The sequence below is a fragment of the Lampris incognitus genome, chromosome 9 (assembly GCF_029633865.1).
Source record: "Lampris incognitus isolate fLamInc1 chromosome 9, fLamInc1.hap2, whole genome shotgun sequence".
In the NCBI taxonomy this organism is placed as follows: domain Eukaryota; kingdom Metazoa; phylum Chordata; class Actinopteri; order Lampriformes; family Lampridae; genus Lampris; species Lampris incognitus.
This window is the reverse complement of record NC_079219.1, coordinates 7,952,111-7,976,791: the sequence shown is the minus strand read 5'-3', so window position 1 is coordinate 7,976,791 and position 24,681 is coordinate 7,952,111. Positions and strand designations below refer to the sequence as shown.

Here is a 24,681-nt window from a genome sequence, read left to right as displayed (position 1 = left end):
TCGGTACCGCTCGTCATTTGCCGTAGAAAAAAATGAGAAATTCAGTGGTGTGAGGATTTGAATCACTGAGCTAACTAGCTAGCTAGATAGATAACAGATATTTAGATAAATAGATAGACATATATATATATAGATAGATATATAGATAGATAGATAGATAGATAGATAGATAGATAGATAGCAATACGTCGTAGCAAGATCAATAATAAAATCTCAGCAAAATAGCTCAAACTCGAGCCAAGTAGCTAGCAGGAGGGGGGTGAAAGAACGGCTTCTCCGTGGTTTTATAGCATCTCGCTACGGACACACCCTATATGCAAATAGACTGGTGTCTACGTATTCACAGGCACAATTTGTCATTGGACACCATCTACAGCCAATCACAGCTCTCTCTCGAGAGAGGCTGCAGACGTGCTGTTTTGGCCACTGAATTTCTCCGTGGTCACATTCCAACTCTGAACACAGCCTATCAACAGGAACTTTCAGATTTTGATGTCAGTATCACTTTAAATGATAAACCTGCCTTACTATGTGAGCATAAGTTCAGTCTTGCTTGCAGTAACCATGGTGATTATTATTTGTGGTTATAGTCATTATCAACACGGGCTGTACAGCTGTAATAACTTGGGCCGTGAAGCTCATTAATTCAAAACCACCAACCTTCTCTTCATTGAAAGTATGGGGGGAAGTGGTTAAACGTTTCCAAGTCGAGAGAGAAGCTAACCTGCTCAGCTGGCTGGCATATGATTCTGACTTTACACCGGCATCTTTAGACGGTAGATATAAACAACGGTGTCACTTCCATATGCAAGATTGTTGAAAACTGTGAGCTTGACAGTTTTGATCATCTATGTCAGACATGTCGGTTGGGGAGGCAGGACTTTTATAGGTATTTACAGGCTCCGTCATTACTTTTTAAAGGTAAAAGCTTCTAATCCAAGAGAGATTCCGGCTCTTATTCGTGTATTTATCGACGCATCTAACTCAGAAAGCAACAAACATCTTATAAGTAAGATATATTATGGCATCACATCACTGAATAAGGACTCCACAGACTATGTGAAACAACGATGGGAAAAAGAGCTGGACACTGAAGTAACTGAGGACATGTGGTCGGATGCCTGGAAAATGCAATCGTCCTCCACCAACTCCCGGACCTGGAGAGACTTCTGCTGGAAAAACCAGATCCACTTTTTTACCACCCCGTAAACAGAAGTCCAAACAAACCGGCGCTCAGCTGAGCTGCCGGAGGGGATGTGGAGGAATCGTGGTCGATCACGCTCGTGTTTTGTGGTCGTGTCCCTCCATTCAGACTTTTTGGAAGGAAGTATGAGTTATCGCCTCAAAAACCCTGGGTTTTAGCATCAGTGCTACATTCTCATCCTTGTTTCTTGGACATGTCCCTGATGGCCTAAGTACAGCTGATGTCTGTCTTTTGAAGGTCTTGCTGGCGGCAACTAAAAAGGCCATTACATAACACTGGCTTCAGAAAAATAGTCCTGCTGTTGGACTCCTCATCAATATTGTCAAACAATTACATCTTTCAGAACAGGTGACTCACTCTGTTTGACTCCAAAAAGAACTGGGAGAAAAACGGCGCGGGAAATTGTGTATTTATTTGGCCAATGAGAAGGATAGCTCATAGTTATTGTAAGTATAGTACTGTATATGAGACATTCTACTTAAGTGGTTTCTTGATCGTCCCATGACCTCCCGTTTTTTTCTGTTTGTGGTTTGCTTTTTTTCTTGTTCCTGTAATGAAGAAAATACCCAGAAATAAAAGGGGAAAAAAAAACCCCAACCTAAGTAGTCAAAAAAAAAACATATATATATATATATATACACTACCGTTCAAAAGTTTGGGATCACCCAAACAATTTTGTGTTTTCCATGAAAAGTCACACTTATTCACCACCATATGTTGTGAAATGAATAGAAAATAGAGTCAAGACATTGACAAGGTTAGAAATAATGATTTGTATTTGAAATAAGATTTTTTTTACATCAAACTTTGCTTTCGTCAAAGAATCCTCCATTTGCAGCAATTACAGCATTGCAGACCTTTGGCATTCTAGCTGTTAATTTGTTGAGGTAATCTGGAGAAATTGCACCCCACGCTTCCAGAAGCAGCTCCCACAAGTTGGATTGGTTGGATGGGCACTTCTTGCGTACCATACGGTCAAGCTGCTCCCACAACAGCTCAATGGGGTTCAGATCTGGTGACTGCGCTGGCCACTCCATTACCGATAGAATACCAGCTGCCTGCTTCTGCTCTAAATAGTTCTTGCACAATTTGGAGGTGTGTTTAGGGTCATTGTCCTGTTGTAGGATGAAATTGGCTCCAATCAAGCGCTGTCCACTGGGTATGGCATGGCGTTGCAAAATGGAGTGATAGCCTTCCTTATTCAGAATCCCTTTTACCCTGTACAAATCTCCCACCTTACCAGCACCAAAGCAACCCCAGACCATCACATTACCTCCACCATGCTTAACAGATGGCGTCAGGCATTCTTCCAGCATCTTTTCATTTGTTCTGCATCTCACAAACGTTCTTCTTTGTGATCCAAACACCTCAAACTTGGATTCATCCATCCACAACACTTTTTTCCAGTCTTCCTCTGTCCAATGTCTGTGTTCTTTTGCCCATCTTAATCTTTTTCTTTTATTGGTCAGTCTCAGATATGGCTTTTTCTTTGCCACTCTGCCCTGAAGCCCAGAATCCCGCAGCCGCCTCTTCACTGTAGATGTTGACACTGGTGTTTTGCGGGTACTATTTAATGAAGATGCCAGTTGGGGACCTGTGAGGCGTCTGTTTCTCAAACTAGAGACTCTAATGTACTTATCTTCTTGCTCAGTTGTGCAACGCGGCCTCCCACTTCTTTTTCTACTCTGGTTAGAGCCTGTTTGTGCTGTCCTCTGAAGGGAGTAGTACACACCGGTGTAGGAAATCTTCAATTTCTTAGCAATTTCTCGCATGGAATAGCCTTCATTTCTAAGAACAAGAATAGACTGTCGAGTTTCAGATGAAAGTTCTCTTTTTCTGGCCATTTTGAGCGTTTAATTGACCCCACAAATGTGATGCTCCAGAAACTCAATCTGCTAAAGGGAAGGTCAGTTTTGTAGCTTCTGTAACGAGCTAAACTGTTTTCAGATGTGTGAACATGATTGCACAAGGGTTTTCTAATCATCAATTAGCCTTCTGAGCCAATGAGCAAACACATTGTACCATTAGAACACTGGAGTGATAGTTGCTTGAAATGGGCCTCTATACACCTATGTAGATATTGCACCAAAAACCAGACATTTGCAGCTAGAATAGTCATTTACCACATTAGCAATGTATAGAGTGTATTTCTTTAAAGTTAAGACTAGTTTAAAGTTATCTTCATTGAAAAGTACAGTGCTTTTCCTTCAAAAATATGGACATTTCAATGTGATCCCAAACTTTTGAACGGTAGTGTATATATATATAAAAATGAAATGGACCATCCCATTGTGTCTTGGGGCCCACCAGGAAATCTCCCAGTCGCTCCAGACGGCCAGTTCGTGCCTGTCTACAACATGGGCGACTGTGGCAAAGGTTTAGCTGGAAACCAAGAAGGACATCTGGAGGAGAGCGCTCTTTGTGTTTGGTGCCAAGAGAAACAGTCAATAGAGATTCTGTGCCACCAGCGGTGAGAGAGACTTCCTCCCTTTTAAGGTCGAGTCCAGTAGTATTTTATAAACAAGAACTCACCTTTCAAAGCCACGAACAACAGTCTATATAAAACCCATTTGGAGCCTTCTAGAAGCACTGAACAAGCACCTTTTACTTGCTCAGTCCGTGGGCCCCTCCTTACTGGAACACAATAGATACTGTAAGTAGACGCAAAGGGAAGTGACGTCAAACTGAGTCAACTTAATTTACTTATAAAGTGCATTTAGAAATCCACATTAGGATGTCCAGGTAGCATAGCGGTCTACTCCGTTGCCTACCAACATGGGGATCACCGGTTCGAATCCCTGTGTTACCTCCGGCTTGGTCGGGCGTCTCTACAGACACAATTGGCTGTGTCTGCGGATGTGGGTATGTGTCCTGGTCACTGCACTAGCGCCTCCTCTGGTTGGTCGGGGCACCTGTTCGGGGGGGGGGACTGGAGGAATAGCGTGATCCTCCCACGCGCTACGTCCCCCTGGTGAAACTCTTCACTGTCAGGTGAAAAGAAGCGGCTGGTGACTCCACATGTATGGGAGGAGGCATGTGGTAGTCTGCAGCCCTCCCCGGATCGGCAGAGGGGGTGGAGCAGTGACCGGGAGGGCTCGGAAGAGTGGGGGGTAATTGGCCAGATACGATTGGGGAGAAAAAGGGGAGAAAAAAAATCATAAGAAAAGGTCGGACAGTATATTGCATATGGTCTCTGCGCAGCATTCCTCAAACTCTTGAGAAAACAGCGTCGCGGGAGTCAGCCGGTCAGATGTTTTTTTCTGTTGATCAAGATCCTCAAAGGTTTTGCCGTACTATCAAGGTCATGTTGAAAATTTAACATCTCACACGATGTCCCGGTGGCGCAGTGGTTAGCGCGGTCGCCTCACAGCAAGAAGGTCCTGGGTTCAAGCCCCGGGGTAGTCCAACCTCAGCGGTCGTCCCGGGTCGTCCTCTGTGTGGAGTTTGCATGTTCTCCCCGTGTCTGCGTGGGTTTCCTCCGGGGGCTCCGGTTTCCTCCCACAGTCCAACGACATGTAGGTCAGATGACTCGGTATTACTAAATTGCCCCTAGGTATGAATGTGTGTGTGTGTGTGTGTGTGTGGGGGGGGCTGTGTGATGGCCTGTCGGCCTGTCCAAGGGTGTCTCCTCGCCTGCCGCCCAATGACTGTTGGGATAGGCTCCACATCCCCGCGACCCTGAGAGCAGGGTAAGCGGTCCAGATAATGGATGGATGGATGGATGTTGCCCCTTCAGGTTAACATGGCACAGATGCACCAAAGTAAACCACCAGCGCCACACAAAAACACCCCATTGTTATCACACTCACGGGCCCTTCGTCTCACTAAATGTGCCAGCGGTCCTCTGCAGCCTTCTGGAGCAGCTGTTTTGTGACCATCAGAATCAGCATTTGGTTGGATTCCTGTGGGGATCCAGCGTGCCCAAGTGAAAACGACAAATATTTCTCCGTTCATTTGTAAATAGCGACACTTCATCTTAGTATCGACATTGTAAAAGCAACAACACAACCAGGTTTTTATTTCTATTCTGATATTAACCTTCAAATTTTGCCCTTTTTTTTTTTTACAAAGGGATTTCCTTCTTATCGGTTTCGACAGTTGTCAGCTAACAGCTATCAGTCATATCGGATGTGCGTGATTTTACACGGGAATCTTTTGTGTGCGTGTTCTATGTTTCAGGAGAACCCGTATGTGATGCGCAAAGGCAACTACCAGGACTTCCAGGGCAACGACCAGTACGAGGGCTTCTGCGTGGACATGCTGAGGGAGCTGGCGGACATCCTGAAGTTCTCCTTCAGGATTAAACTGGTGGATGACAGGCTGTACGGCGCTCCGGAGCCCAATGGCTCCTGGACTGGCATGGTTGGAGAACTCATCAACAGGGTGAGGGACTCATACCCACACCCTCAAGTGCACACACACACACACAGAATGTTTGTTTTTATTTTCTTTTTTGGGGGGGGTCCCCCTCCTTTTTTTCCCCCAGTTGTACTTAGCTAATCACCCCACTCTTCCATGCCGTCCCGGTCGCTGCTCCACCCCCTCTGCCGATCCGGGGAGGGCCGCAGACTACCACGTGCCTCCTCCGATACATGTGGAGTCGCCAGCCGCTTCTTTTCACCTGGCAGTGAGGAGTTTCACCGGGAGGACCTAGCGCGTGGGAAGATCACGCTATTCCCCCCAGTTCCCCCTCCCCCCTGAACAGGGCGCCCTGACTGAGCAGAGGAGGCGCCAGTGCATCGACCAGGACACATACCCAGATCCGGCTTCCCACCTGCAGACATGGTCAAATGTGTCTGTAGGGACGCCCCGGCCAAGCTGGAGGTAACACGGGGATTCAAACCAGCGATCCCCATGTTGGTAGGCAACGGAATAGACTGCCATGCCACCTGGACGCCCCCATGTTTGTTTTTCTATACTTGCCAGGAATTGACTGCATTCACTCCTTAGCAGTGGTGGGTGGTACTAAAATCTTTTTTTTGGGGGGGGGGGGGCGCAATTTACCTTGGCGCAGCACACCTGGCAGCTGCTTAAATGTCCACACAGTCACAGAGTCATTAAGAAGGACGATGTAACCTATAGATTTTATCAGGGTTCGTAGGCATCGTGGTGGGTGTGAACATGATTGACAGCCACGAAAATTGTCCAATCACATTAGACCAAAAAACATTAAAACAATACCAATTCGCTGCTAGTAAAAGTGGGCGTGTCTGGGGCGGCACAGAACTGCACCCCCTGGAAAATCTGAAGAAGCCAATCAGACAGCAGCCCCAGGTCACCTGCTCACCAAAGGTCTGAGGGCTTACATAAGGTATCGTTGGGCCGGAGCCCCTCACCCAGGACGTATATGTATTCAGACAGAAATCACCCAAACACCATTTGGAACCAATATTTAATGGCTGCTGACAGACTGAAAACACTTTTATTTCATAATTATTTGCATTATACAACTAAATTATATTTAACATGTTTTAGTAGATTTTCCTCTCTTGATGTTTGAAGGGGGCGGCGCCCCGGCGCCCTGTACTGGCCAGCCACCACTGCTCCGTAGCCCCTTAACCTAACCTTATCCATCGTAACTACATACATAATCTTAACCTTTAACCCCTTCACTAACATTAACATAATGCTAAATCTGACCGAAAACCCAAACCCTTAACTCTGAAATAGACTCTTGGAGAAGCGGACATTTTGAATTTAACCGTATGAGTAAGGACATTTTGGCCAGTGAGGACTGGCCAAAATGTCCTTACTCATACGGTTAAATTCAAAATGAGCCTCACAAATATAGCTACAAACACCAGCACTTGTGCGCACACACACACACAGAGGTGTACGTCCACAAAAAAAAAAATAATACAGAAAGGCAAAGTAATGCTCACAGGGAAAAATGCTGAATTAATTGCCTGCACAGACATGTGCATGAACACACTCAAGCACACAGACACACACAGAGACACACACACACACACAATATAGCCCAAAACCTCCACTCTGCTGTAACTTCCAGTGTCTCAAATTGCCCTCAGAGGGGAGTAAGACTCTTTATCTAGGACAAAACCTGACTTGATAATTCCCCAAAAGAGAGCGGGTAGCACCGCTTAAAAAGAGTCTGCACCATCTTTTCCCCCCTTCGCTGTAACGCGCCACTGTCCCGAGTCCGTCTGTCCCCGTCTCTCTGTGTCCAGCCCCGTTGCAGATGCCACAGACAAGCTAGGCAAGCTAATGAGAGCCCCCTCCCCCGCATAATTAACACGCATGATAACTTCAATTACCAGAGCTGCCGTCCCCGTGTGGGGCCCGCCACACTGGCGCTTCGCCGCTCGCCCCATTCGCTCCTTCCCTGCCTCCCCCGTCACCTGATCACTCGGTTCTAATTAGCGGCCCATGTTCATCAATTAGCTTCTAATTGGAGAGACAGAAGAGGGGTAGAGAGGCCAGAGATCGGCAAGGTTTTATGCAGGTGGAGTGCCCAACCACCCGCTAATGTGGCGCCATTAGCCTTGTTAATATGGCGGAATGTGTGTGTGTGTGTGGGTGTGTGTGTGGGTGTGTGTTTGTGCACTTCCTTCCCCATTTCATTTCCAGTTTTATTTGCTAGAGGATAGGAGGACTTTCCATTTGTCACCGGCAGAAAGGACATTTTACCAAACACAGCTCTCGTCTAACAGTCCACCAGCCGCAGTGTCGAGTGGCTTTCTATTTTCTATTTTCGTAAAGATCTCTAAACCCACTTCTCTCTTTTCCCCTCTCTATATATCTCTCTCACCCTCACTACTCTCTCTTTCTCGCTCTCTCGCTCTCTCACTCTCTCTCTCTCGCACTCTCCCACTCTCTCTCTCGCTCTCTCACTCGCTGTCTCTCACTCTCTCGCTATCTCTGTCTCTCGCTCGCTCTCTCTCTCTCGCACTCTCTCGCTCTCTCACTCGCTCTCTCTCGCTCTCTCGCTATCTCTGTCTCTCGCTCGCTCTTTCTCTCGATCTCTTGCTATCTCGCTCTCTCTGTCTCTCGCTCTCTCGCTTGCTCTCGCTCTCTTGCTCTCTCTTTCTCTCTCGCTCGCTCTCGCTCTCTCTCTCGCTCTCTCTCTCTCGCTCTCTGTCTCTCGCTCTCTGTCTCTCACTCTCTCTCTCTCGCTCTCTTGCTATCTCACTATCTCTGTCTCTCGCTCTCTCTCTCTCTCGCTTGCTCTCGCTCTCTTGCTCTCTCTCTCTCTCTCTCTCTCGCTCTCTGTCTCTCGCTCTCTGTCTCTCTCTCTCTTTCTCTCTCTCACTCTTTCGCTCTCTCTTGCTTGCTCTCTCTCACTTACTCGCTCTCTCTCTTTCCCTCTCGCTCCCTCTCACTCTCCCTCTCTGTCTCTCTTGCTTGCTCTCTCTCTCTCTCCCTCTCTGTCTCTGTCTCTCTCTCTGGCCCTCTCTCTCTCTCTCTCTCCCTCTCTGTCTCTGTCTCTCTCTCTGGCCCTCTCTGTCTCTCTCTCTCCCTCTCTGTCTCTGTCTCTCTCTCCCTCTCTGTCTCTGTCTCTCTCTCTGGCCCTCTCTCTCTCTCTCTCTCCCTCTCTGTCTCTGTCTCTGTCTCTCTCTCTGGCCCTCTCTCTCTCTCCCTCTCTGTCTCTGTCTCTCTCTCTGTCTCTCTCTCCCTCTTTCTCACTCTCCCTCTCTGTCTCTCGCTCTCTCTCTCTCTCGATCTCTTGCTATCTCACTATCTCTGTCTCTCGCTCTCTCTTTCTCTCTCGCTCTCTCTCTCTCGCTCTCTCTCTCTCTCGCTCTCTGTCTCTCGCTCTCTGTCTCTCTCTCTCTTTCTCTCTCTCACTCTTTCGCTCTCTCTTGCTTGCTCTCTCTCACTTACTCGCTCTCTCTCTTTCCCTCTCACTCCCTCTCACTCTCCCTCTCTGTCTCTCTTGCTTGCTCTCTTTCTCTCCCTCTCTGTCTCTCTCTCTGGCCCTCTCTCTCTCTCTCTCTTTCACTCTCTCTCTCTCTCTCTCTGTCGTTTCTACAGAAAGCCGATCTGGCGGTAGCGGCCTTCACCATCACGTCAGAGAGGGAGAAAGTTATCGACTTCTCTAAGCCGTTCATGACGCTTGGAATCAGCATCTTGTACAGAGTTCAACTGGTGAGCGGCTGTTACTTGGGGTCAGGGGGCGCCCGCCAAGCTCTGCTGGCTCCGGGGCGCCGAATTGAATTCCGGCTCTGCTGTCTGAACCGCATTTAAGCCCGCGGGATCGCAAAAGATCAGCTGGATCTCGCTGGGTCTACATTGGCAGGGATGGCGCGCACGAGGAATTCGAACCATATTCTTTTTTCCTGGTGTTTGGACGGCGTTAGGTATTCCCCGTACGTTTAGTTTTCACCGTGCACTGTAAGTACACGCCGCGATCTGCGGATATAATGGAAGTCACTGCGCAGTGGGAGTATTGTAAGTGTGTACCGGTGGCAGCTTTACATTGCTAATGAGGTTTTGGTCCCCCGCCAAGGAGCTGAAGGAAGAGGAGCATTGTGAAACAGAGCGTTTATGGATTGTAGCATTAGCAAATCAAAGCAATGCAGACCTCACAACCGAGTGCAGAGAAGGACACTGCCCCCTTGTGGTGCAGAGGGGACTAACCCTGACTGCTTCGTTGTAAAACTCTGAATTTAAAAAAAAACCTGCCTGTGTGACCTTGTGTCCGGGTCTAAGTCTCGTGTCTTAGTGTCCGTCTGCTTCTTTCTCTCTGTCTCCCTCTTTCTCTCTCTTCCAGGGAAGGAAACCGGGCTACTTCTCCTTCCTAGATCCCTTCTCTCCAGCTGTGTGGCTCTTCATGCTGCTTGCCTACTTGGCTGTCAGTTGTGTCCTCTTCCTAGCGGCCAGGTCAGTACGTCACGCCACGCACGCTTTCACGTCTGCGCTCCGTCGACTCTGATCTCGCGGCATGTTGGGAGATTTGAGGAATAGGATGATTGATCGGGGGCGGCGCGGTGGTTAGCGCAGTCGCCTCACAGCAAGAAGGTCCTGGGTTCGAGCCCCGGGGTAGTCCAACCTTGGGGGTCGTCCTCTGTGTGGAGTTTGCAGGTTCTCCCCATGTCTACGTGGGTTTTCTCCCACAGTCCAAAGACATGTAGGTCAGGTGACTCGGCCATACTAAATTGTCCCTAGGTATGTGTGTGTGTGTATGTGTGTGTGTGTGTGTGTGTGTGTGTGTGTGTGTGTGTGTGTGTGTGAGCCCTGTGTGATGTCCTGGCGGCCTGTCCAGGGGTGTCTCCCCGCCTGCTGCCCAATGACTGCTGGGATAGGATCCAGCATCCCCCGTGCCCCTGAGAGCAGGATCAGGGGTGCCGCCAGGGATTTTGCGCCCCTATAAAGAATATGACTGAGTACCCTTTATTTATTTAATTAATCAAGTAATTATTTTCCTGACTTTTCTAAACATTAAACCCCTTCCTCTACCTTCATCCCGTGCTACCGGCTTGCCCCAACAATCCCGTCATCAACAGCTTCTCCAGTAAGGGACCCATCTTCTTAGTTTGACAAATTTACATATAAAACGCTCTTAACAGAAAGGTGATGAGGTACCACCATAGCCCAGACTGAACCTGTGGGCTCCTTCCTGTGGATCGCGAATCAGAGAGGTCTTCGACAAAACTGAGACGTGGACTAAACCATTTAGGGGGAGGGTCGGGGTTCAAAACAGATGCTGTCAACTGGATTTAAAAAAAAAAATGTTTTACAAACAAACCATTTCAATGTACGTTTTAAATCATTATGCCATTTTAATAACACTCCTGAAGAATGGCTGATTTTTTTAAAACTGAGTGTTTTCTTTTTCTTTTCAATATTCTCGAGCACCGTTGTGGCGCCCCCTCTAGTCTGGCGCCCTTAGAATCTTCAGAAGATTATACCCCCTTAGGGCGCCACTGAGCAGGATAGGCGGCTCGGATAACGGATGGGCGGGCGATTGATTGGCGGCGTGGGGATGTGTTGGGCGATGCTTTGCTGCGGGTCGAACAATAAAGGTCACGCTTCACCCTCGTTTCTCGACCAGGCTGAGCCCCTACGAGTGGTACAACCCCCACCCGTGCCTGCGAGAGCGCCGAGATATGCTGGAGAACCAGTACACACTTGGAAACAGCCTGTGGTTCCCGGTGGGGGGCTTCATGCAGCAGGGCTCGGAGATCATGCCCAGAGCCCTGTCCACGAGATGTGTGAGCGGGGTTTGGTAAGTGACCGTTTGTGAGTGTGTTGTGTGTCTACAGGCTTTGTGCGTGTGTGCTTTGTTCTGTGTCCGTGCAGGTTGTGAGTGAGTTCATGTTTGTCTGCTCAACGGTGTGTCCATGTGTGTCTCTGTGTGCACACATGCTACCCCGCCCCCTTTTTCTCCCCAATTGTATCCGGCCAATTACCCCACTCTTCCGAGCCGTCCCGGCCGCTGCTCCACCCCCTCTGCCGATCCGGGCAGGGCTGCAGACTACCACATGCCTCCTCCCACACATGTGGAGTCGCCAGCCGCTTCTTCTCACCTGACAGTGAGGAGTTTCACCAGGGGGACGTAGCGCGTGGGAGGATCACGCTATCCCCCCCCTCCCCCCAGTTCCCCCTCCCCCCTGAACAGGCGCCCCGACCCACCAGAGGAGGCGCTAGTGCAGCGACCAGGACACAACCCCACATCCAGCTTCCCACCCGCAGACACAGCCGGTTGTGTCTGCAGGGATGCCCGACCAAGCCGGAGGTAACACGGGGATTCAAACCGACGATCCCCGTTTTGGTAGGCAACGGAATAGACCGCCACGCCACCTGGATGCCCCCATGTTTGTTTTTCTATACTTGCCAGGACCCTCATTGACTGCATTCACTCCTTAGCAGTGGCGGCTGGTACTAAATATTTTTAGGGGGGGGGGCAGTTTAGCTTTAGCTAAGTAAGTAAAGTAAGTAAGTGTGATCTTCTCCCAGCTCATGCAGTCATTCAAATACACACCGTCCTTCCATATTCAAGGTCATTTTGACGGCGTTTGTGTTTTATTAGACAGCAGAGCGTCTCAGCAGACACGGGGAGAGGACGGGGACGGTCACGTCTCGTTCACAGGCGGTGTTGAAAGGGTTTCATGCAGCGGCGGCGGTGATGCACAGCTCTTAACAGCTGACGCGGTGGTGGAACCATCAACCAGCCATTAATGAGGGACGCTGAGATGAGAGCCCTCGTACCGTACGGTGAACGTCTGTAAAGAGAAGAGCCGGGGCAGAAAAGCGCAAGTTAGAGGAAGGAAACCAGCGAGAGGGATCACGAGTAGGTCATAAACATGAAGTACTAGAATACGAGCTACTTGGCAAGGGGAAGTTATGGAATTTCTGAAATTTCAAATGTGTAACGTGCTCAAGTTTGTCCCGCTGAGCTGTTAACACACTGTAAGAACAGAACATGTGAACAAACCTCCACAGTCACCCAGAACCACGTTATTATCTTGTTTCCACAAGGATTTACCCATGAAGACCTGACGATGCAAGATTCGTTATTATCATATCAGAATATGTGGCCGTCCGGGTGGCATGGCTGTCTATTACATTACATTACATTACAGTCATTTAGCCGACGCTTTTCCCAAAGCAACTTACATCACTTAACGTAGGAAACCAGGGAAACTAGTAGTCATCAGAGGTCACAAGTGCATCTTCTCTCTAAACAAGCATCTCAGAGCACGACCAGTGCTAAAGTAAAAGCACAAATACGGACACGGTATCGAAATCCTCCAGCCTAAAGGAGACTAAGCTTGAAGATAAAACCTTGGGCCCGGTTGAGCCCTAAACCGGTCCGCGGTCTTGTAAAACCAACGGGAGGGCCGAGCCGCACTCCAGGTGGACTCTCGCTGAGGGACGGGTGACCCACCACACCCATGGACGCCCCTTCCGAAGGCTGGAGAGAAACAGAGGAAAGGCGACAAGGTTATCCGAGCCAGCCCGATGAGCCTGTGCGACCCGGAGAAACTCCGGGACGGAGCCGGTGCCGGACCGCTAAGAAAACAGAAACTTCTCTCCACAAGCCTGTAGGACCTATGAGTCAGGCCCCTTATAGATAACACACTAGTGTACATGATAACACACTAGTGTAAATGATAACACACTAATAATATACATGATAACACACTAGTGCACATGATAACACACTAGTGTACATGATAACACACTAGTGTACATGATAACACACTAGCGTACATGATAGCACACTAGTGTACACGATAACACACTAGTGCACATGATAACACACTAGTGTACTTGATAACACACAAGCGTACATGATAACACACTAGTGCACATGATAACACACTAGTGCACATGATAACACACTAGCGTACATGATAACACACTAGTGCACATGATAACACACTAGTGTACATGATAACACACTAGTGCACATGATAACACACTAGTGTACATGATAACACACTAATAATATACATGATAACACTAGTGTACATGATAACACACTAGTGTACATGATAACACACGATAACACACTAGTGTACATGATAACACACTAGTGTACATGATAACACACTAGTATACATGATAACACACTAATAATATACATGATAACACACTAGTGTAAATGATAACACACTAATAATATACATGATAACACACTAGTGTAAATGATAACACACTAATAATATACATGATAACACACTAGTGTAAATGATAACACACTAATAATATACATGATAACACACTAGCGTACATGATAACACACTAGTGTACATGATAACACACTAGTGCACATGATAACACACTAGTATACATGATAACACACTAATAATATACATGATAACACACTAGTGTAAATGATAACACACTAATAATATACATGATAACACACTAGTATACACGATAACACACTAGTATACATGATAACCCACTAGTGTAAATGATAACACACTAGTGCACATGATAACCCACTAGTGCACATGATAACACACTAGTGCACATGATAACACACTAGCGTACATGATAACACACTAGCGTAAATGATAACACACTAGTGCACATGATAACACTAGTGTAAATGATAACACACTAATAATATACATGATAACACACTAGTATACATGATAACACACTAGTATACATGATAACACACTAGTGCACATGATAACACACTAGTGTAAATGATAACACACTAGTGTACATGATAACACACTAGCGTACATGATAACACACTAGTATACATGATAACACACTAGTGCACATGATAACACACTAGTGTAAATGATAACACACTAGTGCACATGATAACCCACTAGTGCACATGATAACACACTAGCGTAAATGATAACACACTAGCGTACATGATAACACACTAGTGTAAATGATAACACACTAGCGTAAATGATAACACACTAGTGCACATGATAACACTAGTGTAAATGATAACACACTAATAATATACATGATAACACACTAGTATACATGATAACACACTAGTATACATGATAACACACTAGTGCACATGATAACACACTAGTGTAAATGATAACACACTAATGCACATGATAACACTAGTGTAAATGATAACACACTAATAATATACATGATAACCCACTTTAGTAAATGATAACACACTAATAATATACATGATAACACAGTAGTGTACATGATAACACACTAGTATACATGATAACACTAGTGTAAATGATAACACACTAGTGCACATGATAACACACTAGTGCACATGATAACACACTAGTGTACATGATAACACACTAGTGCACATGATAACACACTATTCTGTTGCCTACCAACACCGGGATCGCCGGTCCGAATCCCTGTGTTACCTCCGGCTTGGTCGGGCGTCCCTACAGACACAATAGGCCGGGTCTGCGGGTGGGAAGCCGGATGTGGGTGTGTGTCCCGGTCGCCGCACTAGCGCCTCCTCTGGTCAGTCGGGGCACCTGTCGAGGGGGGAGGGGGAACTGGGGGGAGGGGGATAGTGTGATCCTTCCACGCGCTACAGCCCCCTGGCGAAACTCCTGCTCGTCCCCCTGCATCTCTCGCCATCTCTCGCCGTTTCCCTTTCTATGACGAGGTGGCGGCACACTAAATCTGTCTCGCATCCCGCAGGTGGGCGTTCACCCTCATCATCATCTCCTCCTACACGGCCAACCTGGCGGCCTTCCTCACCGTCCAGCGGATGGAGGTTCCCATCGAGTCCCCGGACGACCTGGCCGACCAGACCAACATCGAGTACGGCACCATCCACGGAGGGAGCACCATGACTTTCTTTATGGTACGACCCGCCGCCGCCGCCGCCGCCGCGTCCGGCTTCCAGCATCTGGCTCCCGCACATCCGCGGGCCCACGCCAGCACGCGTCCCCGCGTTTGATGGACGCTGGACTGGTTCTGAAGACTGACAAGCACCTGTTCCTCTGTTGCTGGCAGCTGGGCCTCGTGATGCTCGTTACTGTGTGTGTGTGTGTGTGTGAGAGACCGCCTGGAGTGACCGGTTGTCCTCATATTGCCGCCGTGTCTCGCAGCTACTCTGCTGTTGTCTTCATGGTGTTTGTGTTTAGTGGCTGACTGCCTGTGTTTGCTTATGATACTGCTGCAGGCATCTGTGTGGCATCTGTGTTTGTCAACGTGTGCGCGTGCACGTGTGTGTGTGTGTATGTGTGTGTGTGTGTGTGTGTGGCTGCATGTGGGAATGCCAACTGTATATATATTGTATGAGAATTATTTATGTGTGTGCATTAGGAACAGCTGTGCACCAGTCAGAGTGTGTGTGTGTGTGTGTGTGTGTGTGTGTGTGTGAAAGTGCGTATGCGTGCACCCGTGTATGTGTGTGTGCATGCACCCGTGTGTGTGTGTGTGTGTGTGTGTGTGTGTGTAAGCAAATCTATGGGTGCCTTTGCTAAACACATGTGGTTCACAAGCTGTTTGTGAGGACAGAAGAAACTCAGTGGTTCCATTTGCTTACACGAGCCGTTCTTGATGTTTTAATACATGACACTACATGACATGACATTACATGACATGACATGACACTACATGACATGACATGACACTACATGACATTGCATGACACTACATGACATGACATTACATGACATGACATGACACTACATGACATGACATGACACTACATGACATTGCATGACACTACATGACATGACACTACATGACATGACATGACACTACATGACATTGCATGACACTACATGACATGACATTACATGACATGACACTACATGACATTACATGACATTGCATGACACTACATGACATTGCATGACACCACATGACATGACATGACATGACATTACAGTCATTTAGCCGACGCTTTTATCCAAAGCGACTTACAGTAAGTGCGTCATGTAACGTAGGAGATCAGGAGAACTACCAGTCATCAGAGGTCAGAAGTGCATCTAAACCAACATCTAAGAGCAAAACCAGTGCTAAAGTAAAAGTGCAAGAAAGAGATTTTTGTTTTTAAACGAGTGAATACAGTAAGAGCTACGAGCAAGTAACAGGGCAGTAGTTCTTAAAGAGGGGAGTTTCCAACCTGCGCTGAAAGATGAGCAGCGACTCCGCTGTCCTGACATCAGTGGGGAGTTCAGTCCACCACTGTGGGGCCAGGACAGAACAGAGCCGGGACCGGGTCGATCGGCAGCAGGGGCCTCTGAGCGACGGGGCAACGAGGCGTCCCGAGGCAGCAGAGCGAAGTGGTCGGGCGGGGGGGGGGGGGTGTAGGGCTTGACCATGGCCTGGAGATAGGAAGGAGCTGCTCCTTTCACTGCCCTGTAGGCCAGCACCAGAGTCTTAAACTGGATGTGAGCAGCTACTGGGAGCCAGTGTAGGGACACGAGAAGGGGAGTCGTGTGGGAGAATTTAGGGTGAGCATTATTACCTCTCACTATACTTAATCCACACACACACACACACACACACACACACACTCAGACACACTCAGACACACTCAGACACACACACACTCAGACAATGCATGCCCTCTTACATGACAGCACAGCAGCCTCCCTCTCTCTCCTCTCTTCTCCTCGCACATCACTCTCAGATACAGTGTGTAATTGTACACAAAAACACTTAATCCTGTTTCTGAGCTGGCCGTGACCTGCTCAGTACCGCGTGCCGTGTTCTTCTCAGTGCCGCGTGCCGTGTTCTGCTCAGTACCGCGTGCCGTGACCTGCTCAGTACCACGTGCCATGTTCTGCTCAGTACCGCATGCCGTGACCTGCTCAGTACCACGTGCCGTGTTCTGCTCAGTACCGCATGCCGTGTCCTGCTCAGTACCGCATGCCGTGTCCTGCTCAGTACCGAGTGCCGTGTCCTGCTCAGTACCGCGTGCCATGTTCTGCTCAGTACCACGTGCCGTGTTCTGCTCAGTACCACGTGCCGTGTTCTTCTCAGTACCGCGTGCCGTGTCCTGCTCAGTACCGCATGCCGTGTTCTGCTCAGTACCACGTGCCGTGTCCTGCTCAGTACCGCATGCCGTGTTCTGCTCAGTACCACGTGCCGTGTTCTTCTCAGTACCGCGTGCCGTGTTCTGCTCAGTACCACGTGCCGTGTTCTTCTCAGTACCGCGTGCCGTGTCCTGCTCAGTACCACGTGCAATGTCCTGCTCAGTACCATGTGCCGTGTTCTGCTCAGTACCGCATGCCGTGTCCTGCACAGTACCGTGTGCCGTGTTCTGCTCAGTACCGTGTGCCCTGTCCTGCTCAGTACCACGTGCCGTGTCCTGCTCAGTACCACGTGCTGTGTTCTGCTCAGTACCGCGTGCTGTGTTCTGCTCAGTACCGAGTGCCATGTGCTGCTCAGTACCACGTGCCATGTTCTGCTCAGTACCGTGTGCCGTGTTCTGCTCAGTACCACGTGCCGTGTTCTGCTCAGTACCGCGTGCCGTGTTCTGCTCAGTACCGCGTGCCCTGTCCTGCTCAGTACCGCGTGCCGTGTCCTGCTCAGTACCACGTGCAATGTCCTGCTCAGTACCATGTGCCGTGTTCTGCTCAGTACCGCATGCCGTGTCCTGCACAGTACCGTGTGCCGTGTTCTGCTCAGTACCGAGTGCCATGTGCTGCTCAGTACCACGTGCCGTGTTCTTCTCAGTGCCGCGTGCTGTGTTCTGCTCAGTACCACGTGCCGTGTTCTGCTCAGTACCGCGTGCCTGTCCTGCTCAGTACCACGTGCCGTGTCCTGCTCAGTACCACGTGCCGTGTTCTGCTCAGTACCGAGTGCCATGTGCTGCTCAGTACCACGTGCCGTGTTCTTCTCAGTACCACGTGCAATGTCCTGCTCAGTACCACGTGCCGTGTTCTGCTCAGTACCGCATGCCGTGTCCTGCTCAGTACCGTGTGCCGTGTTCTGCTCAGTACCAAGTGCCATGTCCTGCTCAGTACCGCGTGCCGTGTTCTTCTCAGTACCACGTGCCGTGTTCTTCTCAGTGCCGCGTGCTGTGTTCTGCTCAGTACCACGTGCCGTGTTCTGCTCAGTACCGCGTGCCGTGTTCTTCTCAGTACCACGTGCCGTGTTCTGCTCAGTACCACGTGCCGTGTCCTGCTCAGTACCACGTGCCGTGTCCTGCTCAGTACCGCGTGCCGTGTTCTGCTCAGTACCGAGTGCCCTGTTCTGCTCAGTACCGCGTGCCGTGTCCTGCTCAGTACCGCGTGCCGTGTTCTGCTCAGTACCGAGTGCCCTGTCCTGCTCAGTACCGCGTGCCGTGTCCTGCTCAGTACCGTGTGCCGTGTTCTGCTCAGTACCGAGTGCCCTGTTCTGCTCAGTACCGCGTGCCATGTGCTGCTTCATCCTCCATCTGTTTTTCCAAGATGATGCATCGCTTACATCATTAGCAGCTAATCCATCCCCCTTACTTTCCGCCCTCTCTCCTGCTCCTCTCCCGTCCCCGACTTCTCCTCTGTTTACAGTTGTGCTCCTCCTCGTCTCTCTTTGCTCCCCTGCTGCGTCGGTCTCCCCCGTCCTGTTTGCCTGGCTGTGTTTACCTTCCCCCTTTCTCTCCCTTCCTCCCTCCTGATTCCTGCCGGCCTCCATCTGATAAATGTTGGAAAACACACACACACACACACACACACACACACACACACTCGTCTGATAGCCTATCGTCGTGGGGACTGAAAATCTATGTTTTAGTCAAAATCATATTTTGCCGGGCGTCCGGGTGGTGTGGTGGTCTATTCCATTGCCTACCGTCACGGGGATCGCCAGTTCGAATCCCTGTGTTACCTCCAGCTTGGTCGGGCGTCCCTACAGATACGATTGGCCGCGTCTGCGGGTGGGAAGCGGAATGTGGGTATGTGTCCTGGTCGCTGCACTAGCGCCTCCTCTGGTCGGTCAGGGCACCTGTTCACGAGGGAAAGGGAACTGGGGGGGGGATAGCGTGATCCTCCCACGCGCTACGTCCCCCTGGTGAATCTCCTCACTGTCAGGTGAAAAGAAGCGGCTGGTGACTCCACATGTATGGGAGGAGGCATGTGGTAGTCTGCAGCCCTCCCCGGATCGGCAGAGGGGGTGGAGCAGTGACCGGGACGGCTCGGAAGAGTGGGGGGTAATTGGCCGGATACGATTGGGGAGAAAAAAATGGGGGGGGGTCATATTTCGCCAACCCCAAAACCTAAAGTTAACCCCTTAACCATAACCCCAACTCAAACTCTAAACTGAATACCCCCCACCCCACCCCCCAATAAGCCATATTTAAACCTTACCGTAACCCCTAACCTTACCCCGAGTGTAATTTTAATGTCCACATTTAATACCAGACCTGTGCTTAACTGTAACCTCAGTTGTAAATCCCGGCCTTAAACTTCACCCCCGGCCCAGAAATGATCTTTTATTCTCACTGGTACCCCAAAAACGCCCCCGCTGGGTTGGGGGTTCATGAGTTTACTATTCATCAGGACATTTGGTCCCCGCAAAGACGGATAAACACGGCACACACACACACAGATATCTCTCTTCGCAACCTCCACATGGTCTGTGATGGGAGGGCGTCTCCTTCTCCTCGTCTCCTCCCCAGAATTCGCGGTACCAGACGTACCAGCGGATGTGGAACTACATGCACTCCAAGCAGCCCAGCGTGTTCGTGAAGAGCACCGAGGAGGGCATCGCCCGCGTGCTCAACTCCAAGTACGCCTTCCTGATGGAGAGCACCATGAACGAGTACCACCGGGGCCTCAACTGTAACCTGACCCAGATCGGAGGCCTGCTGGACACCAAGGGATACGGCATCGGCATGCCACTGGGTGAGGAGAGAGGGAGTGCCAGGTGGAGGGAGGGAGGGAGGGAGATGGGGAGAGAGGATGAAGGAGAGTGAGGTAGATGGAAAAGTAGAGAGATAGCTAGCTAGCTAGCTAGCTAGATAGACAGGCGAGTGGGGGGGTAAAGGAGGAGAGGAGGGGCAATGAGAAGGAGGTGGGAGGATGAAGGGGAGCAAGAGAGGGAGAGAGGAAGAAGGAGAGGGAGATAGATGGAAAAGTAGAGGGAGATGGATAGACAGACAGACAGACAGACAGACGGATAGATAGATAAAAAAGAGATTTGAGGGGGTAAGGGAGGAGAGGAGGGACAATGAGAAAGAGGTGGGATGGTGAAGGAAGAGAGGAAGCCAGAGAGGGAGAGAAAAGGGAAGCGGGAGAGAGAGTGAGGGAGAGAAAGAGAGAGCGATAGGTAGATGGCACTGGCACCGCTACACCACTGGTGGAGGAGACCGAATTGCGACCGAATAGTTAAAGAGCGATAATGGACATAGGAAAGGAAGGCTGGGGAGGCATGGGCGGAAGAGGGAGTGGAGAGAGGAGGAGAGAGGAAGGAGAAAAGAGAGAGGGAATGGAGAAAGAGAAACCCGCTGCAGGGATACATGGTAGGGAAGGGGGGGGGCATTTGAAAGAGGCACTTGGCATCACTCTTCATTAAAACTGAGTTGTTAATTATCATATTGACCTGAATGTAAGATGTTGTTGCTGTTGTGTTGTGTTGTAAATGACATGTGATAAAGCGGGGCCGTCTCACATCCGAGGACTACACTTTCAAATGTCCTCCCTTATTCACGACAGCAAGCTGCGCCAGTCGTGCATGTACAAGGTGCGTGTCTGCAGGTTGTGCGCTCCAGGTCTCCCCACAGCGAGACGGTTAAGTGGTGTTAGAAAGTAACATGTAGGCTACAGTTTAATCTCATTTTCTTATTTAGATATTCAATCTGTTGCTTCTTTGGTTTGACCAGCTCATTCGTTAAGAATCGGATCGCGTTTTATTTTCTATTTTCTTTGAAACATTTTTCAAATTTCATTTTCCTTCGAATGATCGTCTCATAGTTGATCATTTAAAATGGCAGCCCAGTGGCGCAGTGGTTAGCGCGGTCGCCTCACAGCAAGAAGGTCCTGGGTTCGAGCCCCCGGGGTTGTCCAACCTCGGGGGTCGTCCCGGGGTCGTCCTCTGTGTGGAGTTTGCATGTTCTCTCCGTGTGTGCCTGTGTGGGCCCTGTGTGATGGCCTGGCGGCCTGTCCAGGGTGTCTCCCCGCCTGCCGCCCAATGACTGCTGGGATAGGCTCCAGCGTCCCCACCACCCTGAGAGCAGGATAAGCGGTTCGGATAATGGATGGGTGGATGTTGTCAAATACAAAGTTTTTCTTTCCAAAAACAAAAAAGTCTTTCCAAAAATAAGTGTTGGGGGGGGGGGCAAGGGAGGGTCTTTCTGTTATGTGGGCCAGTCTGTTTTCAAGCCATTACAGTACTACAGTCTCTGCTTATAAGCACATACTTACAGTAAGCTCTCCAAGTCTGTTATCTCCCTCCCGATCATCCCTCTATACTGTCTATGCTCTCTGACCAGAGACTTACCGGCTGTCGTTGTAATCTTGCTCTTCATCTCTCCTTAATCCTCTCTTTATTCTCACAGCGCGGCCACTCACGACCATCTTGACATTGCAACTGTACCATCCGATCCCCTCTGTACCACCTCTATGTCACTCCGTCGCCTCACTCCCGTTTCCCCGGCTAGCTCTCCATCCTCTAACCCTCCTCCTCTTCCTCCAATTGTTCTCTAAATCCTTCTCCTGTCATCCGCCAGGCTCTCCGTTCAGAGATGAGCTCACGCTGGCCATCCTCCAGCTGCAGGAGAATAACAGGCTGGAGATCCTGAAGAGGAGGTGGTGGGAGGGGGGCCAGTGTCCCAAAGAGGAGGACCACCGTGCCAAGGGTCAGTTAACTGCCGCTCTCAGTATCCTTGTTCCTCTTTTTGTCCCTGACGTCCCCCCTTATTAGTCTCCTCACTCTCCCCTACAGTCAAGCTAATGGCTAATGTGCTACCTAATGTCATTGTGAAGGGTGCTTAGTACAATCTACTGCCCCAAATGTCTGCTGTTTGTCTCAGGTGGTGCATAATGGAGATTTTATTGGATAGAGTGTGTGTGTGTGTGTGTGTGTGTGTGTGTGTGTGCGCCCTTGTGTTAATAAACAATGAAGACGAAATCGTCTCCACATGCATGTTTTTGTGTGCAAGCATGTCCTTGCAGTTGATAAAAAAAAATTGTATCAAGAGATTAAGAGTAATTCTGAAAAACAGACTAATTTTTGAACACTGGCCATTTTTGTTATTACTCTATCCACTTATCCTGCAATTTAAAAGGTTGTCATGGTGACTGGGGTGGGGAAAATATCGTATTTCCCGGACTACAAGTCCCACTGGAGTATGTCTCACAGCAAACAAAAAACAAACAAACAAAAAACGTGTTGTTGTGAGGAAAAAAACATCTATAAGTCACTTCAGTGTATAAATTGCATTTATATGGTGGTACAGTTTGGAGCCCTGTGCCGGACTGTTTTTCTTAATCCCGCTCCCGCTGGATTTCTGACCATTACTGCCTGTTCCCGCAATGTGTGTGTCCACTCCCGCCCGCACCCGCAAACATTCTGACCTGTCACACCTGCACAGTAGAGTCCCACCGATCATGTGTCTTCTCCCGTCCTGCAGGGGAAACACGTTATTTTACTGTACTATGAGTATTAAGAAAGCGATGCCCACCTGTCAGTAATAACATAGCAAAATTGCTTTCTAGTGCATAATTCCATTCATACGAGTGCAATAATTAGTTATTCTGGTGCAACAGGTACACCTATTCTAGGGCAAAATAACATCATTTATTTATTTGTTTATTTGTTCATTTATTTTACTTATTATTTTAGAACGTGTTGTTCACTGTGGTTGTTTGTTTGCTGAAGTTCAAAGAAGGCTGAATCAGTTTATCTGGATACAATGTTTATTGACAGATACGTTTCATCACTCAACTCAGCTGAGTGATGAAACGCGACACGTCTCGGTAGTATCTTGTTTAAGTTTACGTGCAGGCAGAAGTGCTATATCTTTGAAGGAGAGCCATTTTTGAGCGGGGAGAACGGAGCAGGTGTGTTGACGCAACCCAGAGGTGCCAGATTTGTCCCCGTTGTAGATCAGTACTTTTGCACATTTGTCGCAACCAACAAATTCCAGTTTGTTTCCGTCTTTGTCAGTAACAACTGGGAAGTGTTTGCCGAATGTCGAACTTGCCTTGCTTTTCTTTTGTTTTGTAATGACCTGCCTTGATCCTTTTTTTTAAAAATTTTATTTGTTTTTGCAAAAAACGTACAATTGTGTCATCAGAGCATTTAAAGCATTGTATTTTCAGAGCATTATAAAGAGTAAAAAAGTATATATTCCCTCTATAAAGAGACATTATAAAAAAATTGACAATTCACTTATTGCTAAACGCCATAACAACTTACAGAAACTAAGAAAATAAACAAACATAACCCAACCATAAACAAACAAAAAAGATAAAAATAATAAAAATAAAACCACCAGTCAGCTAATAATAAACAATGTCAGTAATGGACACTAATAGTCAGTGCAGCAGCATATCACCGACGTCACAACAAACTCAATATTAATACCCCTCTACACCGCAAAAACTGCTTCAATCAGGGATAAAAGGGAAATTCATCTTCTGAACAAATTGAAAGAATGGACACCATATTTTCCTAAATTTATTGGAGTAGCCATTTAATTAACATCTGATTTTTCCAATCTAAGAAAATAGAGGATGTCTCTTATCCAGATGGTATGAGAGGGCGATACAGTTGATTTCCACTTGGTCAAGATTAAGCCAGTAGGGTGACAAAAGCTAAAGCATAATTTTTGGATTTAGAGAGAGAAGGCAATGGGAGGAGATCCCAAACAAAGCACTGAGAGCATTTTGGCTCTATTTTCCCCCCCAATTATCTCAGGTAGGGTATTGAAAATCTCTGTCCAGCAATTATGTAGGGATAGGCAAAGCCAAAACATGTGTATGAGGTTTGCAGGGATTGCTGACACCTATCACAGGCTGGTGATACACCGTCATAGATCTTAGACAACCAAGCCTTAGTGTAGTAAGTATGGTGTACTACTTTACACTGAGTAGGACCATGTATTGCACAAATAGATGATCCATGTACATATTCTAAAATCTCTGCCAAAACTTCCTCTG

General features: G+C 48.5%; 1 protein-coding gene across 1 annotated transcript in view; it reads left to right on the top strand.

Moving 5' to 3' along the window:
• Positions 1–24,681, top strand: part of grik5 (glutamate receptor, ionotropic, kainate 5) — a 62,535-nt gene that overhangs the window by 30,988 nt on the left and 6,866 nt on the right. Inside the window, exons 8-14 of the mRNA XM_056286119.1 lie at positions 5,384–5,587; positions 9,197–9,310; positions 9,936–10,045; positions 11,217–11,390; positions 15,281–15,446; positions 20,199–20,424; positions 22,248–22,376. Coding sequence (XP_056142094.1) covers positions 5,384–5,587; positions 9,197–9,310; positions 9,936–10,045; positions 11,217–11,390; positions 15,281–15,446; positions 20,199–20,424; positions 22,248–22,376 — 1,123 coding nt within the window. The remainder of the gene's footprint in view (positions 1–5,383; positions 5,588–9,196; positions 9,311–9,935; positions 10,046–11,216; positions 11,391–15,280; positions 15,447–20,198; positions 20,425–22,247; positions 22,377–24,681) is intronic.